We start from the raw sequence: 17,491 nt of genomic DNA, 5'->3' as shown, positions 1-17,491 counted from the left end.
TATATATATAAATTCAGAAAAATGAGCGGCACTCCAAGGATAAAAGCAGTGAACCCTTTATTCACACCGGTGGTGCAACGTTTCGGCTCTAGTCACGAGCCTTCCTCAAGCAAAGATACAAATGACAGTGATTATATAGGGAATACAGATCATGTGGTCACAGCCCAGTGGGTGTGTTCAACAAATCATAACAATAATTTGCAGTGAATACACATAGTACCTTGTAGTGCAGAGAAATATGCTGATCATCATTGGAGAACAGTGATATGTGCTAAATATAAAGCAGTATACGGATCGAATACATAGACATGATCAAATAGTGTATCAACATATGGTATATTCATTATACATAAGTGTATGAAGGGGGAGGAGCAAGGAAGTAATATCGCAGAACATACCCATCCAGCAATGAGGCTCATTCAGCGCCGTGAAGTCGGCGTTGTAGATGTCATTCTGCGCAGGCGTGGCAGCGCACCAATAGCGAGTACTCAGCGAGCCAGGAATGCTACGTGTCATCACAGTGAGCCGACACCCCTACGTCACTGCAGACGTCCTCCCGGAGGGACACAGTGTGTAATCCTATGCGCATGCTCAACAGAAAATCGAGCTAGACGCGCCATCTTTGTTACTGGAGAGCTGCCCATAAAAAACCACTATGCATATCGCACCTAACTGAAGACAAAAACGGGCATAAGAGAGTTAGAGAAGGGCAAAAGGAATCCCATTTAGCAGGGTACCCATATGCCCCACCCTGGCAGAAAATCCACCGCAGCCACGATAACCGCAGTACCTGCAGGGATAACGCCAGGGATTCCAACCTCCCATCCTGCCCGAGAGGGATCTCCTCTGCTTGGTCAACAGATGCTGCAAAAGTGTATACAGTTCAGCTCCCAATACCGAAGAAAAAATGTATATGACAAAAGAAGATTTAATAGGGTGTCATCACACGGTGCCTGCCATGCCTGCCAGCAACAGAACTGAACCAAACATAAATATAAAATGTAAAGTGTAATGGAATGAACCCCTTCCATGGTATGCTGCTTATACTCCGACCATATGTTCCATACCCCAAGGTGCAGAGTGACAGTGATCTAAAAAAGAAGAAAAAAAACATTAGAATAGGAATAATGTGAGTTGTATAACTCTCTGAGTGTGTACACAATTGTGCGAAACAGTATCCAGCAATGCAAAGAGGGCAAACCAACCCTCACAGAACATCCCCAAAATTGTAGTCAGCGTTTAAGCCCTTTGGCTTCAAGCTGTCCAACTTATGGATCCAGCTCAACTCTCTGCGTTTGAGTATCCTGGATCTATCCCCACCTCGCCGAGGCTGGGGTATATGGTCCAGGATCCAGCACCTCAAATCACCTTCTTTGTGCGTGGCCTCAGTGAAATGTTTCGATACTGGCAAATCCAGCCGTTTTTTGCGTATACTGAGGCGATGATTGTTGAGGCGGGTCTTCAATTCAGTTGTTGTCTCACCCACATAAAGCAAATTACATGGGCAAGACAACACATAGATGACATGGTTAGAGTCACAAGTCAGATGAAATAAAATGCTGTAGGACACAGCGGTATTAGGGTGTACAAAATACCTTCCCTTGCGAATATATCTGCAATTAACGCAGTTTAGGCAGGGAAAACAACCTAAGCCAGACTGAGTCAATTTGGTTTGCTTCAAAGATCCCCTGGAGCCAATATCGGCCTTGACCAACTGGTCACGCAGGTTCCGGGATCGGCGATATGATGACAATGGTGGACATGAGAACTCAGGGATATCTTTGAAGCATGTACCCAACAGACCCCAATGCTTGTTCAATATCTTGTTTATTGAAGGACTGAGTTCAGTATATACTGAAACGAACGGAATCCTGGCCTTTTTCTGGACAGTACCCCGTTTCGTCAGTAACTCAGTCCTATCAAGCGTGCGCACTCTGTCCATGTGTTCGTTCAATAGTGCTACTCAAGTGAGTGTCCTGTCTAAGGGATTTTCATTTTGTCCCAGTGCACCAGTCGATTGGTTTGAAATAGAATCCAATCTGTTTTCCTGAGTTCTCATGTCCACCATTGTCATCATATCGCCGATACCGGAACCTGCGTGACCAGTTGGTCAAGGCCGATATTGGCTCCAGGGGATCTTTGAAGCAAACCAAATTGACTCAGTCTGGCTTAGGTTGTTTTCCCTGCCTAAACTGCGTTAATTGCAGATATATTCGCAAGGGAAGGTATTTTGTACACCCTAATACCGCTGTGTCCTACAGCATTTTATTTCATCTGACTTGTGACTCTAACCATGTCATCTATGTGTTGTCTTGCCCATGTAATTTGCTTTATGTGGGTGAGACAACAACTGAATTGAAGACCCGCCTCAACAATCATCGCCTCAGTATACGCAAAAAACGGCTGGATTTGCCAGTATCGAAACATTTCACTGAGGCCACGCACAAAGAAGGTGATTTGAGGTGCTGGATCCTGGACCATATACCCCAGCCTCGGCGAGGTGGGGATAGATCCAGGATACTCAAACGCAGAGAGTTGAGCTGGATCCATAAGTTGGACAGCTTGAAGCCAAAGGGCTTAAACGCTGACTACAATTTTGGGGATGTTCTGTGAGGGTTGGTTTGCCCTCTTTGCATTGCTGGATACTGTTTCGCACAATTGTGTACACACTCAGAGAGTTATACAACTCACATTATTCCTATTCTAATGTTTTTTTTCTTCTTTTTTAGATCACTTTCACTCTGCACCTTGGGGTATGGAACATATGTTCGGAGTATACGCAGCATACCATGGAAGGGGTTCATTCCATTACACTTTACATTTTATATTTATGTTTGGTTCAGTTCTGTTGCTGGCAGGCATGGCAGGCACCGTGTGATGACACCCTATTAAATCTTCTTTTGTCATATACATTTTTTCTTCGGTATTGGGAGCTGAACTGTATACACTTTTGCAGCATCTGTTGACCAAGCAGAGGAGATCCCTCTCGGGCAGGATGGGAGGTTGGAATCCCTGGCCTTATCCCTGCAGGTACTGCGGTTATCGTGGCTGCGGTGGATTTTCTGCCAGGGTGGGGCATATGGGTACCCTGCTAAATGGGATTCCTTTTGCCCTTCTCTAACTCCCTATGCCCGTTTTTGTCTTCGGTTAGGTGCGATATGCATAGTGGTTTTTTATGGGCAGCTCTCCAGTAACAAAGATGGCGCGTCTAGCTCGATTTTCTGTTGAGCATGCGCATAGGATTACACACTGTGTCCCTCCGGGAGGACGTCTGCAGTGACGTAGGGGTGTCGGCTCACTGTGATGACGCGTAGCATTCCTGGCTCGCTGAGTACTCGCTATTGGTGCGCTGCCACGCCTGCGCAGAATGACATCTACAACGCCGACTTCACGGCGCTGAATGAGCCTCATTGCTTGATGGGTATGTTCTGCGATATTACTTCGTTGCTCCTCCCCCTTCATACACTTATGTATAATGAATATACCATATGTTGATACACTATTTGATCAGGTCTATGTATTCGATCCGTATACTGCTTTATATTTAGCACATATCACTGTTCTCCAATGATGATCAGCATATTTCTCTGCACTACAAGGTACTATGTGTATTCACTGCAAATTATTGTTATGTATTGTTATGATTTGTTGAACACACCCACTGGGCTGTGACCACATGATCTGTATTCCCTATATAATCACTGTCATTTGTATCTTTGCTTGAGGAAGGCTCGTGACTAGAGCCGAAACGTTGCACCACCGGTGTGAATAAAGGGTTCACTGCTTTTATCCTTGGAGTGCCGCTCATTTTTCTGAATTTATCTATCAGGGAAACCAGTCCATTCCCTTTGGGACGTGCACCCGCCATTTCCCTCTGGAGCCAGTGCCGCCATTTTCCAGTAGAAAAAATAATTCATAGTTTATTTAGCCACAGTGGCACAAGAGGCGACGTTTCGGCTCAAAAAATTATTTTTTCTACTGGATGTGCTGTCCATTTCTATCTACATACCTTGGGTAAGCAGTGACAACCCTGGACATAGCACCCGTTATATTGTCATGTTTTGGTGCTGCCACATTTTTCTAATATATATATATATATATATATATATATATATATATATAAATATCTGTGTTTCTTTTTTTCAAAAGCCTTAGATAGTAATAAAAGATTCAAAAAACATGTGTTGTTTTTTCTTTTGCTCATTCCCCCCCCCCCCCCCCCCATTCTTCTATGTATTAAGTTAGTTGCTCTCTGTTGGCAACATTGTGTATTATTAGTAAGGTCGTTTGCTACACTGTTCGTCTTACTTGTTATCTAAGCTGCTATTCTATTGCTAGTTTCCGGCTCTAATAGAGCTAGGCTAATATATGACGATCCATTACCTGAATCTCCTCCACTTAAGTTCTCAATTCTATTTAGTCTTTCTTTAGTCTCCAAACTCAGTTTAAACCAGGGGGACGCCTGCAGTTCGGTCCCCTTATTTCACAACACTAATGCATTCAAAAAGTCAACACAACCACCGCCGTAATAGATTTAGATCCAAACATCAACACCACTAAAATACATAGAAGAATGGGAAACAAATTGAGCAAATAAAAAAAAAAAATATGTTTTTTGAATCTTGTATTACTATGTAAGGCTTTAGAAAAAAAAGAAACACACACACATATATATATATATATATATATATATATATATATATATATATATATATATATATATATATATTTTATATTGCTTTCTGTTTATTTTAAAAGAATAGAATAAAGGTTTTTTTGTTAGTTTTTTTAAAGAAAGAACATAAACAATCAGGCCAAAAACAGAATTGGTGAAGCCTTTGGCTATTGATCTTTGTTCACTTTTGAAATATTCTGGGCCAAAAGGGTCACATCTTATAAAAAATAACTCCATATTTGCTGCACATAGTAACCATGGGTGTAGCAGTGCTGATTTGGACAGATAAAGCTTTGCTGAATTTGTTATTTGGCAAAAAATAGTCATTTTTTATGAGACTATGGATGTTGCACACGGTTTTACACAGACTGCACTTATGTCTAATGACATAGACTTAACTTGTGAAGAACACAATTGCTTGACGCCACACAAGTTCTGCTTATACCAGCAGCAAATCTAAAGAGGCTTTGCAGGTGTTCTATAACTGTACATTTTTAGGCTTATTTACCAATATGAAGAAATATTAAAAATTCTTGCCTGTTCACCCAAGGGGGCTGGATAGGAGTCGGTATGTAGCATTCTGTTCTACATCATCATGTCATAGATGTGACTAATACATATAAAGAGAGAGTCTGATCTATTGGACAGTGTAGACCTGGGATCAGCAACCACTAGCACTTCAGCTGTTCTGAAACGACAGCTCCCAGAATCCTCCTATTTTATGGGAGTTACAAGGACAGCCGAGCAAGTGTGCATCCTGGGAGTTGTAGTTTCACAACAGACTGTCGGAGGTTGCTGATCCCTGGTGTAAACATATCAGCTGTATAAACCTCTCTATACGGGTTATTCTGTACAATATATGGACCTGACATGTAAGGGTATATAGGAGGGCACAGTTCAAGGCCTGGCAATGCCCCCTTTTAAGGGTAGAGTACAAGACAGACAAGGAAAGTGAATTATGACTGCCCCAACTGCTGCATAAAAATATCTGATGTCTAAAAACAGTCATTAATACCCAGTTGACAAAGAATAAAACTGACATGCATTTACTCAGATTAATAGCGCAAATCTACTTGAGACCTGTCAGAAATTGTGACTGGTGCTGGGCTAGATACTGCGACTCTAATAGATTACTACGACTATGGGGTTTAAATGCTCTGCTGGGGGCCAAGTCCCTTAAGTCATCCTTGAAAGGCTGAATGTGGGCCATATACTGTCTATATCTCTATTCGGTTCTCTAAGGAGAGCTGAAAAAGCACAATGTACTCTAGTGTCCGACATGTCAGAAGTTAATTAAAACGACAGTGTCCTGGTCATTTTAAATCACTTTACAGTGCTAGACACTATTATAAAAAGGGCTGCAGAGCGCTCTTTTGACTCTCCTTATGGATATAGAAAAATTGCCTTCTTGAAATGACAATGACATTTTAAAGGGAATCTGGATCAGCAGTAATACATGGGTATTACTGTACATAAGGAGACCAGATTGCCATTTTTCATTTTCCTACTGCCCCTTGTTACCCCACTATCAACATTCAAAGCTGCACCGAAATACACAGAACAGCACAGCAGTCTGGACTAACAAAATGGAGAGGACTCCTGTGTGCATGCACCGCAGTCCTGGTGTGGTGCAGTCAGCTCTAGCCTTGAATGCTCGTCCCCGCTACGGTCACATGTTCACAGTACTATGCGGTCACATGGTATACCTGCACTGTTTCAACTGAATCTATACCATGTGGCTGCATGGAACTAAGAAAATGTGACCGTAGCGGGGATGAGCACTCCATGCTAGAGCCGCCCACACCAGTTTAAAAATAGTCTACAGAGCCCTTGAAGATGGAGACGCAATTCATTTGGCAACCGGCAGTGGATGACAAGTTTAGGGTCTGCAACAGAGCAGTAAAATAAAAGTATAGTTACTCTTTAATTTATAATTCAGCCCCTTCAAGTACTACAATCCACCAAGGTAGCCCTCAGACCAATAAGGGTTGTATATACCATGACAACCACAAAACTAACCAGACACACACACAGACTGATTTGCTTGGGACCAGAGGTACCTCCTCACCTGATGATTCCGACGCAGTTTGTCCTGCATGGACTGGCATATCTCAATCATTCGTATTAACTCTACTCTGGTGACTTGTACTTCAGGAGTTCGGTTTTCACTGGTAAGTAGAGATCTGATTTGCAAAGACAAATAAATTACCAAAGGTTCAATACAGTACCTGAACTGACAAAATGACGGTAATATTTTTAAGAAGCAAATCAGATTTGGAAATTTATGGAAATCTGGAAATTTACCCTTCAATATAAACATGCCACAATAAGTGAAACCCGTCAAGTTATTTTTAAGCCGATTTATAGAACAAGGGGAATACAATATAAATAATAGGTGAAATAATCCACAGTTCAGTACTTACTGCATCTTATCAAGAACTGCTTGAAGTGCATCGCCAAGTTCAAGAAGTACAGAAGCTCTAGAGCTGAGTCCTTCTGTCAGCAGCATCACCTGGCAGAAAACCAGAGGCACATAACAACGATCAGCCCACACTGGTATGAATACTCAGGCTACAAATATGGGTCAGAATTTACTTTATGTGAACTTTTATATTTCTCTCCAAAATCAAAAGTTACCTTCACATATAAATCATTCAGATGCCCTCTCCTTCCAAATTTGTAAACAATTTGTAAAATGTTTTCCTTTAGATATACCTGTAGCTACTTCCTGTAAAAGCTTTGTGCTGTTCAACCTGGCCACAATCATGGTTCCCACGAGGGTTGTCACCAAGGTTTTTAAAAAGCTTAATTTGCCCTGCACTGTTACAGGTGCAAATGACGGGGGGGGGGGATTTATCACACCCTGTACTCCAGAATTCGGTCTTCAAAAAGTTGCACAATAGGGCTTTTGCGACTTTTTGGACTTACTTCTGTAAAAATGTTGCAACTTACATTTTAACATCACTCATTTCTATAGGTACATTAATGAGTTTCACTCTAGACTTATCACTGGGAAGCAAATAAGTTGCAAAAATTTCCCAATGTCACTTCAGTAGGTGCTAGGGATAGAACACTTGAGTAGCGTTTCTAGACAAGCGCGTTTGGTTTAAAGATGCACCCCATTTATTAAACAATGTTAATAAATTTGATGCAAAGTAGGCCAAGTAAAACTGATTTCCGATGTACACTCCTCAACTTGGAAACTGCAAATCAAATAGGACAAGCTGTAAGGTTAAAAGGGGTTATCCAACCCCTATAATGCCCCCCAAAATGCCCAGGCCCGAAATGCTAGGGAGGCTCGTTCCCGTCGCAGCCTACAAGATCAGCACTGATCAGCATTGCATGTCCCGGTGGTTGGAAGAGCAATGGCAAACTGGAATGACAGCAAGAGATTCACAGAGGTGAACCTCTGTATGGACGGACCATCTGATTAGAAGAATGGCACGTAGTGATGCATTCTGCACTGCATGTGAAATCAGAAGGTGTTTGCACCACATTGTGCTATGAACCAAATGTCCACCTACAGGTGTTCCATTGACCTCACGCCACCGCTCTCAAAGGCAATCATGGTGCACAGCAGGACGAAAATAGAGGTTGGAATGGAGATCTTCCCTCGTCAGCATTGAATTCTGCTTTTGTCTTGGACGCAACAATAGTCAGAGATGGGTCTGGAGAGCAAGTGAAGAGGCCTTCACAGGGGGACGTCACAACAGTCCTACTCCCAGGATTATGGTTTTGGGTGGCATAATGTACTGTAGCTGGATCCCTCTAGTCTTCATTTAATGTACACTAACAGCTCAGCATTACTTTGATTTGTTCGTGGAACCAGTGGTATGGCGATTTCTACAAAGCGTCCGAGGAGGCATTTTCCCAACAGAACATCACCAGGACACTACTGTGAGCAGCCTGTGTGGCCTAAACGTGCTACTATGCCCTGCAGCGTCTCTCTTGACATGTAAGAAAAAGTGGAGAATACTATTTATCACGATAATCCTTTATATTTTAATGAAACATAACACTTTAATTATTAGAACAATCAATGTACCAGTTGATAGAAGTCCTGGAGACTAACAATTATACCCAGCATAGTAAGTATTTGGCAAATTACATGGTTTTAAGGATCAGATCTTTTTCTATTACAGTGCTCTAAATTTCCATCGAGCAGAATATGACAGAATTCCAAATATAGCTCCAAATCCTAAGTATGTAATGTAATAATTTTGATTCCCTGCAGCCACCAATGGGGAAAGAGCATATCACTTTATATAATTTGCCCCACATTCTGGCATAGGCCGACAGGATATTGTTGGCATCGACAAAAATTGATTATAACAAAAAAGTACAGTGCCAACTTTTGAAAGGCAATCCAGGGCCAAAATCTAAGTAAACACAGCATACGGGCCGATCCATTTAGAGACATCACATTCAATACTGGTTCACATGTATTACCTGTCTTTCCAGCTGTAAAACCTGGGACTTTAAGAGATTGACACGCCGCTCATCTAAGCACTGGTTCTTGCCCTCATCGATGAGCTGTCTGTACTGAAATCTACAGACAATTGTGAAAAGACCCCATTCAATTACATCATTAAATAACCACCAATTAGAAAAATAGGTAAACGCTTATATCTAACAATGAGAAATAAACCCCTTACAATTCTTTATAGTGTATTCCAGATTAATCAAACTAGGTTAAAAGGGTTTTCCGAAATATTTTTACTATTCAGCAGTATCTGATCGGTGGTGGTGAGACATCCAGGACCCACACAGATCAGCTGTTTGAGAAGGCACCAGCGCTCACAGTAGCGTCGCAGCCCCATTCATTTCAATAGGGGTAAGCTGACCCCAGGCCATGTAACCAATGAACGTGACATCACATGGCGTAGAGAAGGTTGTGAGAAGGCCATGGCGCTACTGTGAGCGCAGCCTTCTCAAAAGCTGATCGGCATGGGTCCCGGGTGTTAGACCACCACCGTTCAAGATACTGAGGACCTATTTAGAGGATAGGTCATCAATAAAAATGTCTTGGAAATTTTCTTTTAAGATGGCAGATCTGTGACTCCAGGGAAGGAGGCATCGCTATACTCACAGTATACAGAAAACATGACCAAAGGCTTCAGTACGGTTTTCTCATAATTTAACACTTTGTGAAGTCTTTCCTCCACCTATGTCTGCAATCTTTCAGTCCCACACCATGTTTTCAGAATTGAGGCCCGGCAGGCGGTAAGGCATTATGTCATATAAAATTGCAGAGAATGAGCGAAGCCGGAGTCAGGACAAAACTCAGATATTGGTTTTGCCAGAACCCCCTTTTAAATACAACTTGCACTTTGGCCACAAGTCAGTATTTTGCATCAGTATTTTTTAGCTAAAACCAGGAGTGGATCCTACAGAGAAAAGTATAATGAAAAGATTTGTGCCTCTTCTGTGTCCTAGAACGGCTTCTGATTTTGGCTTACAAATACTGATGAAAAATACTGACCAAATGCTGCCTGTGTTTGACTATCTCTGCAGTCAGATCTGTACTGGAGAAGTCAAATGGATGGGATCACAGGTGCTTTGTTTTCAAGGACAGTGAAAGGACCCCCGAATCCTCTGTATTTGTTTACCATGGGGTTGGGAGAATGAAAGAAGGCCATGAGACACATGTGACCCCGTTCTTTTTATAGCAAAAATAAAAAATAAAATACCTTCATTGGACATTTTAAGAAATAAAAAAGTAAAGTTATCGAACCCTTCACTAAATAAAAAATAACATTGTTGCGACACTTTAAATAAATGTTCTGCAACACAGTTTACAGCGTTCAGGTGCAGCCTCTGAGAGGGAATCTCGAGTACTTGCTGATCCATTCAACAACAAAACCCTGGATCAGGGGTACTCAACTAAAAGATTTCAACCAGAATCTGGACTTTGAATGCCAGCTGTCAGGACCCCTGCTGTGGGGATCAGAAGTGTTCAGAGCAAGCAACGGAGGAGGAGACTGGCGATGCCAAGCAAGCAACGGAGGAGGGGACTGGCGATGCCGAGCAAGCAACGGAGGAGGGGAGTAGTGATGCCAAGAAAGAAACGAGGAGAGAGCTAGTGATGCTGAGCAAGCAATGGAGGAGGGCACTGGCAATGCTGAGCAAGCAACGAAGGAGGGGACTGGCAATGGCGAGCAAACAACAGAGGAGGGGAGTAGTGATGCCGAGCAAGCAACGGAGGAGGGGACTAATAATGCCGAGCAAGCAACGGAAGAGGGGACTGGCGATGCAGAGCAAGCAGCGGAGGAGGAGACTGGCGATACAGAGCAAGTAACAGAAGAGGGGTCTGCCGAGTTAGGATCGGTTTACATCACATTTAGTCCTATGTTTGGCAAATACACTGGAAAAAGCTCCTGGCGCATATGTCAAACATATCCATAGGGCTCCATTCATCTGACAGAGGCCAAAGAGTGTCCTTTACGGTAATATGACTATCGGTATTTCATGGGATATCATAGGTATTCCTCTTCGTACTCTATACTGTTTCGCATAAGCATCTGAACAATTACTTTTTTTCAGATTCCATACCAAAAGTTTTTATCTCACTAACCCACACATATATTCCATACCAAGGTTTTTACCTCACCAACAAAAACATACCCATACAGGCAATGGAAAATAGGCATTTCCTTGTTACATTTTTCACTTTACACATCATTGGTTCTCATATGCTTTGAAATCCCTACGCTGGGTCCTCCGTGGGCCATGATAAAGCGCTGTACAGTTCTACGGAACTATATACAGTACTTCTGCTACTGATATAACGTAAAGTAGCTTTTCAACACAGAATATTATCATAGTGAGCATTTCTTGTTAGATAAATATCCTCCTAATTTCAAGGCATGTAGCCAGGTCCTGTGCTGTGTGACTATCGTTCCCATGAAATTTTAGAATTCTTCACTGCCTCCCACTGCTGATCAGAATTTGTGACCACAAGAGTATAACTGAGCTCTATGATGACGGCACTGGCAGTATATCCAAGGAAATACAGGAGAAAAACAGTTCTTCCCACACATTAAAAAGTCAACGTCCCAGTGAAAGTGCCCAAAATAGAAGATCAAACTTCCAGCTACAACTTGTAATATGTACAAATAATAAGCCCAGAAGTGTTGCTCTCATTCTCAACTCGTTTACTGCTACCTGGTTTACAAACATGAGTAGTGAATCAGTGAAATGGACATGCGAAGATCAATTTGAGGGGTATTCCCAATATGAACATTTTGGCATATCCACAGAGTAAGGGTCCATTTACACGACCATACGAATGGGTCCGCATCCGTTCCACAATTTTGTGGAAGGGGTGCGGACCCATTCATCTCAATGAGGCAGCAAAAGGATGAGGATAGCATACAGTGTGCTGTCCGCTTCCATAGATCCGTTCCGCGGCCCCGCAAAATATAGAGCATGTCCTATTCTTGTCAAGAATAGGCATTTTCTATATAGCACAGGCCATGTGCGGTCCACAAAATGCAGAACGCCTGCAGCTGCAATTTGTGGACTGCAAAACACTTACAGTCGTGTAAATGCACCCTAAGATAGATGAAGGGACCACTTTAAGAAAGGATTGTCTATTCTTCCAATCTGATCTGCACCATGGCACACATACTGATATGGCCTCTTTAAAAATTCTGTTCCTCAAAGCACATTTTGGAAAACCATTGTTGCAGAGAGGGGGATAAACATGTCCTTATCTATACAGGTGGTCTTCATGAATAATGTTAAAGAGGACCTTTCACCTTGAAAAACATTGTGAACTAAGTATGCTGCCATGGAGAGCGGCGCCCGGGGATCTCACTGCACTTACTATTATCCCTTGGCGCCGCTCCGTTCTCCCGTTATGTCCTCCGGTATCTTCGCTCAGTAAGTTATAGTAGGCGGTGTCTGCCCTTGCTACAGCCTAGGAGAAGGAGACGCCCACAGGACAAGGGCAGACACCGCCTACTATAACTTACTGAGCGAAGATACCGGAGGACATAACGGGAGAACGGAGCGGCGCCCGGGGATAATAGTAAGTGCAGGGAGATCCCTGGGCATCGCTCTCCATGGCAGCATACTTAGTTCACAATGTTTTTCCAGGTGAAAGGTCCTCTTTAAAGTTATAGGAATAAACCTATACAATCAATATTTGGCTTTGGATGTCATTATCTCATACCCTAAGGAGGTTAGTTTGATGCCACTGTCCAAATAAATGACCGCAGTAGTTTTAGTCTGCTACCCAACACTGAGAAAGACTGCCTATGAAAAACTCTCATTTGGGCCTCATGCAAATAGTCATATTACAACTAAGTAATTCTCCAAGTTGTACAAAATCTAATAAGCCATAAGCTTCAATATTCAGCACAGTGGCTCTGTGACAAATGTGTGGCAAATATTGTTGCCTTGCAGTACTGGGGTCTTCAGTTCCAATCCAACCAAGAGCAACATCTGCATGGAGTTTGCATGTTCTTGTGTTTGAGTGGGATTCCTCCAGGTATAAACATGAAGAGGAAAATGGGTTCTCTGGGTCCCAGACCCTCTAGTTGTAGCTCAGTTTCCTCGTACACTACAAATCGATACGCTCGTTGGTTCATTTTGGAATTTAGGATTGATGCGAGCGATAACAACCTCTGTATAACGCAGAAGATTTATTTTGGATCCATATAAGTCAATAAAATAGCATGGTATCTTTGAATGCCTCACTGCCTAACCGTATTATATATATATTTTTTATTCTGTACAAAAATAATAAATTGTCCCACGTTCTATTGGACACTGTATTATGGAGCTACAATCACACAATCACACACATCAGGATGCAAACCTCAAGTCTTCTAGTTCTTGCCTTAGTTGATCATTTTCTTCTTGAAGTTTCTAAAAAAATAAAGAGACAATATCAAAGTCAAAAATTACAGGCACAGAAGTACAGTTTTACTTAAACCTATTCACTAGAATCTGCAGTCTACAGAAAATTGATCAGATCTCTGTTTAATATAATGATATACAAGTCCCGATGAAGGGCTTTATGACACCCATTAAATAGGGGAACATTATTGGTTCTGGTTGTCTCCTCACACAAGAGATTCCAAAGAAATGAAAAGCCAAGCATAAAAACTTTCTAGCTGAGCCATAATCATTTATCCACAAATGTCAGAAACACTGTAAAGAACATAATAAAGACGTCCAATATCATAAGAAAACATGGCTGGATGTCACGTTGATAATAAAATAATATCTAGAAGTCACTAGTACACAGGTTACCAGTGATGATCTCGGATTGATCTGACTGGCTCCTATGTACTACAGCCTCATTGACCTTTCTGGCTTCTAAGAAATGTAAAATATGAATTACATATACATAACAAATTCACGCGTCGACTCTTTTTTACAATGTACTCTACTTCGCACTGAATGTTTCATGCTTTACTTTTAGCTTATTTTCTTTGGGAAATATACAGAAACACATTGGGAACTGACCGCCAATTTCTGCTCATTTCCTGAAGACCTCCTACTTGAGGCAAGTGACTGGAACTCAGTCTGGCCATCTCCTTTTAATAGCAGCTTTCCATGATTTCCTGGGCCAATGGAAAGATGTGTGCCTGCTGTGGACCGACGGACAAGCTTCCCAGCCTAGTTAAAAAGAAAAAAGAAAAGTAAAAACGACTTAGACTTAAAACATCATACAAAAATTGACCATATTCACAGCGGGAAGCTGTATGAGTATAAACCACTATGGAAAATCAAGAGCGAAGTATCAGACGTCTAGAAATGTACTGCAAGACAGGACCAATTATAACCTCATAGAACCATGCCATGAAAAGTTAAGATAGTGTCAGAAGATTACAGTTTCTCTTCATTGGGAATTGGTACATTACTTAGGTGTAAGCATCGCTTTAAATGGTATTAAATCAATGAAGACTTGGCTAGGGGCGGATCTTCTAATAGACACTTATAGTGCCCAATGGTCCAAATCCTCTGCCTGATCATTGCTGTAGACACAAACACAAGAATTTCCCCAGCCATGGATACAAGAGTAGTTTATTGAACTCCAAATTCATAAGAGGTAATTCACTACAATGATGGAATCAATAAAATCACTTCATTTACCAGTGAGATCTAATCAACCATAAAATGCAGGGCTCCATTTCCATTGTTGATAAAGAAATAGCGATTTTGTTTTTGTGATTTTATGCTGCTCATGCCACTTTTAAAAAGCAGGGCAGGTGAGCGGTGTTAATAAGGTTTATGCCAGATTTATCAAGTGTGACTTTTTAAAGGGGGTTCTCTGCACCGGCAAACCCTTTTTAAATGGCCAGGTATGGTGCACGAGTATGCCAGTGTCCCAATAAAAGAAACACCGCTTAGACGCGTCTGGCTCACACTGGGCCCTTACACAAGGCAGTGTCTCTTTTACTGGGATGTACATTCACTCAAGTTTTTAAAGAATTTTCAATAAATATGGATTATTTATAAAACCAAATGGTGGAGAACTAATCCTGCAATTTATCTACACAAGTGCATTTTTAAGCAACAAATTTATCAAACGTTCTGCAAAATTTGAGAAATCTGGCGCATGTCACACCAACTCAGACTGAAGAAAAACGAACTTTATAAAAAAAAAAATCCCATCATGCTAAATTTACCCCTTTGATTCTTCAGTGAGAACATCAATAATTTCAGTATTCCTTTCAATTAGCCAACCCAAAGAGATGATACAAAGAGTGGCCCCCGCTCTGCACAACCACATAGTACATGGTTGTCGATTCATTAGAATGGAAGCAACATTTATCGCGCAGTGGCCACATGGTTTGGGTTGCTGAACCAGCAGTGATCAACTGATCGCCTGAAGGTCAGCAATTAGAGAAGCGGTTGTATAGCTGGGAGAACTTCTTTAAATACACATCGTTACTCTGTATTCCTCCTCCCTGACCAGTTTCTGTCTTTGACGATATCAACCACTCTCTCCTGTTGCAAACCCTCTCTTCCTTCAGTATCAGAGACCTGGCTCTCTCCTGGATCTCCTCGTACCTTATCAACAGAACCTTCAGTGTTTCCCATTCATACAAGACCTCCTCATCACTCTCAATCTGTTGGTGTCCCTGAAGTCCTGCATCCCCTACTTTTCCTCATTTACACTTTTGGCCTGGGACAAGTGCCCATAGACCATATTCTGGAACATACTACCCCAACACATCAGACTGTCCTTCAACATCCAAACCTTCAAAAGCAACCTGAAAACCCACCTCTTTAAGAAAGCGTACCATCTGCAATAAGCACACTGCCATCATACAGCCGATGAGCAGCTTTCACCCACACCTCCTGTCTCCTTCCCCTCTCCCTTGTAGATTGTAGGCTCTCATGGGCAGGGTCCTCTCTCTCTCTCTCTGTACCAGTTACTAAGTTCATGCACATTGTACTTGTATTGCTCTACATTATGCATGTGTAACCTCTTAGATGTACAGCGCCATGAAATTAATGTAACAAGTGAATAATAATAATTGTGTTTTTTTTTTTTATTATGCAGTGGCCCATGGTTTGAGATCAACTGATCGGCTAAAGATTCATCTAGAGAAAGGGTTGTATAGATGGGAGAACTTCTATAAATACACATACATTATATGGATATGTGGCCTTTAAAAAATGGAGCTGTAGAAAATAAAAGGTGGGATCTGATTGTTGCTACGGGCAACTAAGTCAGTTCTACTTTACACCAGTTTGATAAATCTCCCCCACTGAGCTGAATGCTGACAGATCCAAAAAACAATCCATGGCTCATTCTCTTTTTTTTTTCTCCACTTGAAAAAAACAGGTGCAGATTGCATTCGAGCTTATTGTCAGAGGTATAAATCAAAGTTTAGCGCAGTCTTTTCTACACAGTTAACAAAAGGTGTAAAGACGTACACCACCCTGTCCGAGGCCATAAAGACACTTTTTGGTCTCTGTTGAGCTTTTCCAGGGAGATATACTCCAAATGCAGAGTGCGCAGAGCCTAAATGGAATAACAGATTGCAACCGATTCGATGGACAGATAGGTAAAGGGTAAGAGAACAATACCAAACAACAAGTTTAACCCTTTATTCATAGACTTGAAAAAATATTTAGTGATCAAATCTGTATTGGTAATAAATAGAATCTTTCCCATTTTTTCTTTTAGATTCAGAGGTTTTAGTAGCTTCTGCGGTCTTCAATGAGCAGCTGTAGTCCTCCACTGACACGTCCATTGTCCCGTTATAATAGGGGAACATGAATAGAAGTGATCGCAGTAGGAAAGCTTGCAAGCATGACACGTTCAGTGCCAAGCACCACACTCTAATTAGTGAGCAGTTCCGGTCTGACAAGAAGGCCTTAACCTTCTGGAGGGCATAATGAGCCAGGCAATGTTTGAAGCTTAAAAATAAGCTGTCCAGAACAAGTCGGGAGCTGAGAACTACTTTAAAATGTGCTAAACCAACAGATACAGGTGACCGAACACTGAACTGTACACTTGGCAAAGGCGAGAGAAGCGCTGGGGGTAGAGAAGGGTCGCTGGGGCTTTGTTGGTCCCTTTGTTTACGAAACAAGCGACACAATCTTACCGATCCCAGCCCTTAGCGGACAGTTATGTGCAGCAAATTAGAGGCAGAGACAAAAGCGTTAGCTAGCGTTAAGAAAAATGAAAGGGGGCAAATTGAGAGGAATGAAATCTGGATATTAATGCTGAACTTCATTTAAATTAAATCTAATTATATATAACGGGTCGGGAGATATACACGCAAGTCTGAATGTAACAGGATTAGCTGCCTGTAAAGCAAACAGAAGTGGAGCGTTCCAGATCCT

General features: G+C 41.8%; 1 protein-coding gene across 2 annotated transcripts in view; it reads right to left on the bottom strand.

Annotated features, from left to right (window-relative positions):
* The window catches only part of LOC120991376, a 167,530-nt gene that overhangs the window by 112,013 nt on the left and 38,026 nt on the right, over window positions 1-17,491 (bottom strand). For both annotated transcript variants that reach the window (XM_040420200.1, XM_040420199.1), the window contains exons 3-7: window positions 14,153-14,305; window positions 13,500-13,549; window positions 9,125-9,224; window positions 7,099-7,187; window positions 6,744-6,858 (exon numbers count right to left, since the gene is read on the bottom strand). In XM_040420200.1, the coding sequence (XP_040276134.1) occupies window positions 6,744-6,858; window positions 7,099-7,187; window positions 9,125-9,224; window positions 13,500-13,549; window positions 14,153-14,305 (507 nt within the window). The remainder of the gene's footprint in view (window positions 1-6,743; window positions 6,859-7,098; window positions 7,188-9,124; window positions 9,225-13,499; window positions 13,550-14,152; window positions 14,306-17,491) is intronic.

The sequence above is a fragment of the Bufo bufo genome, chromosome 2 (genome assembly GCF_905171765.1).
Source record: "Bufo bufo chromosome 2, aBufBuf1.1, whole genome shotgun sequence".
Classification (NCBI taxonomy): Eukaryota; Metazoa; Chordata; class Amphibia; order Anura; family Bufonidae; genus Bufo; species Bufo bufo.
Note: the sequence above shows the minus strand (reverse complement) of the source record. Positions and strands in the feature narration are given on the sequence as shown.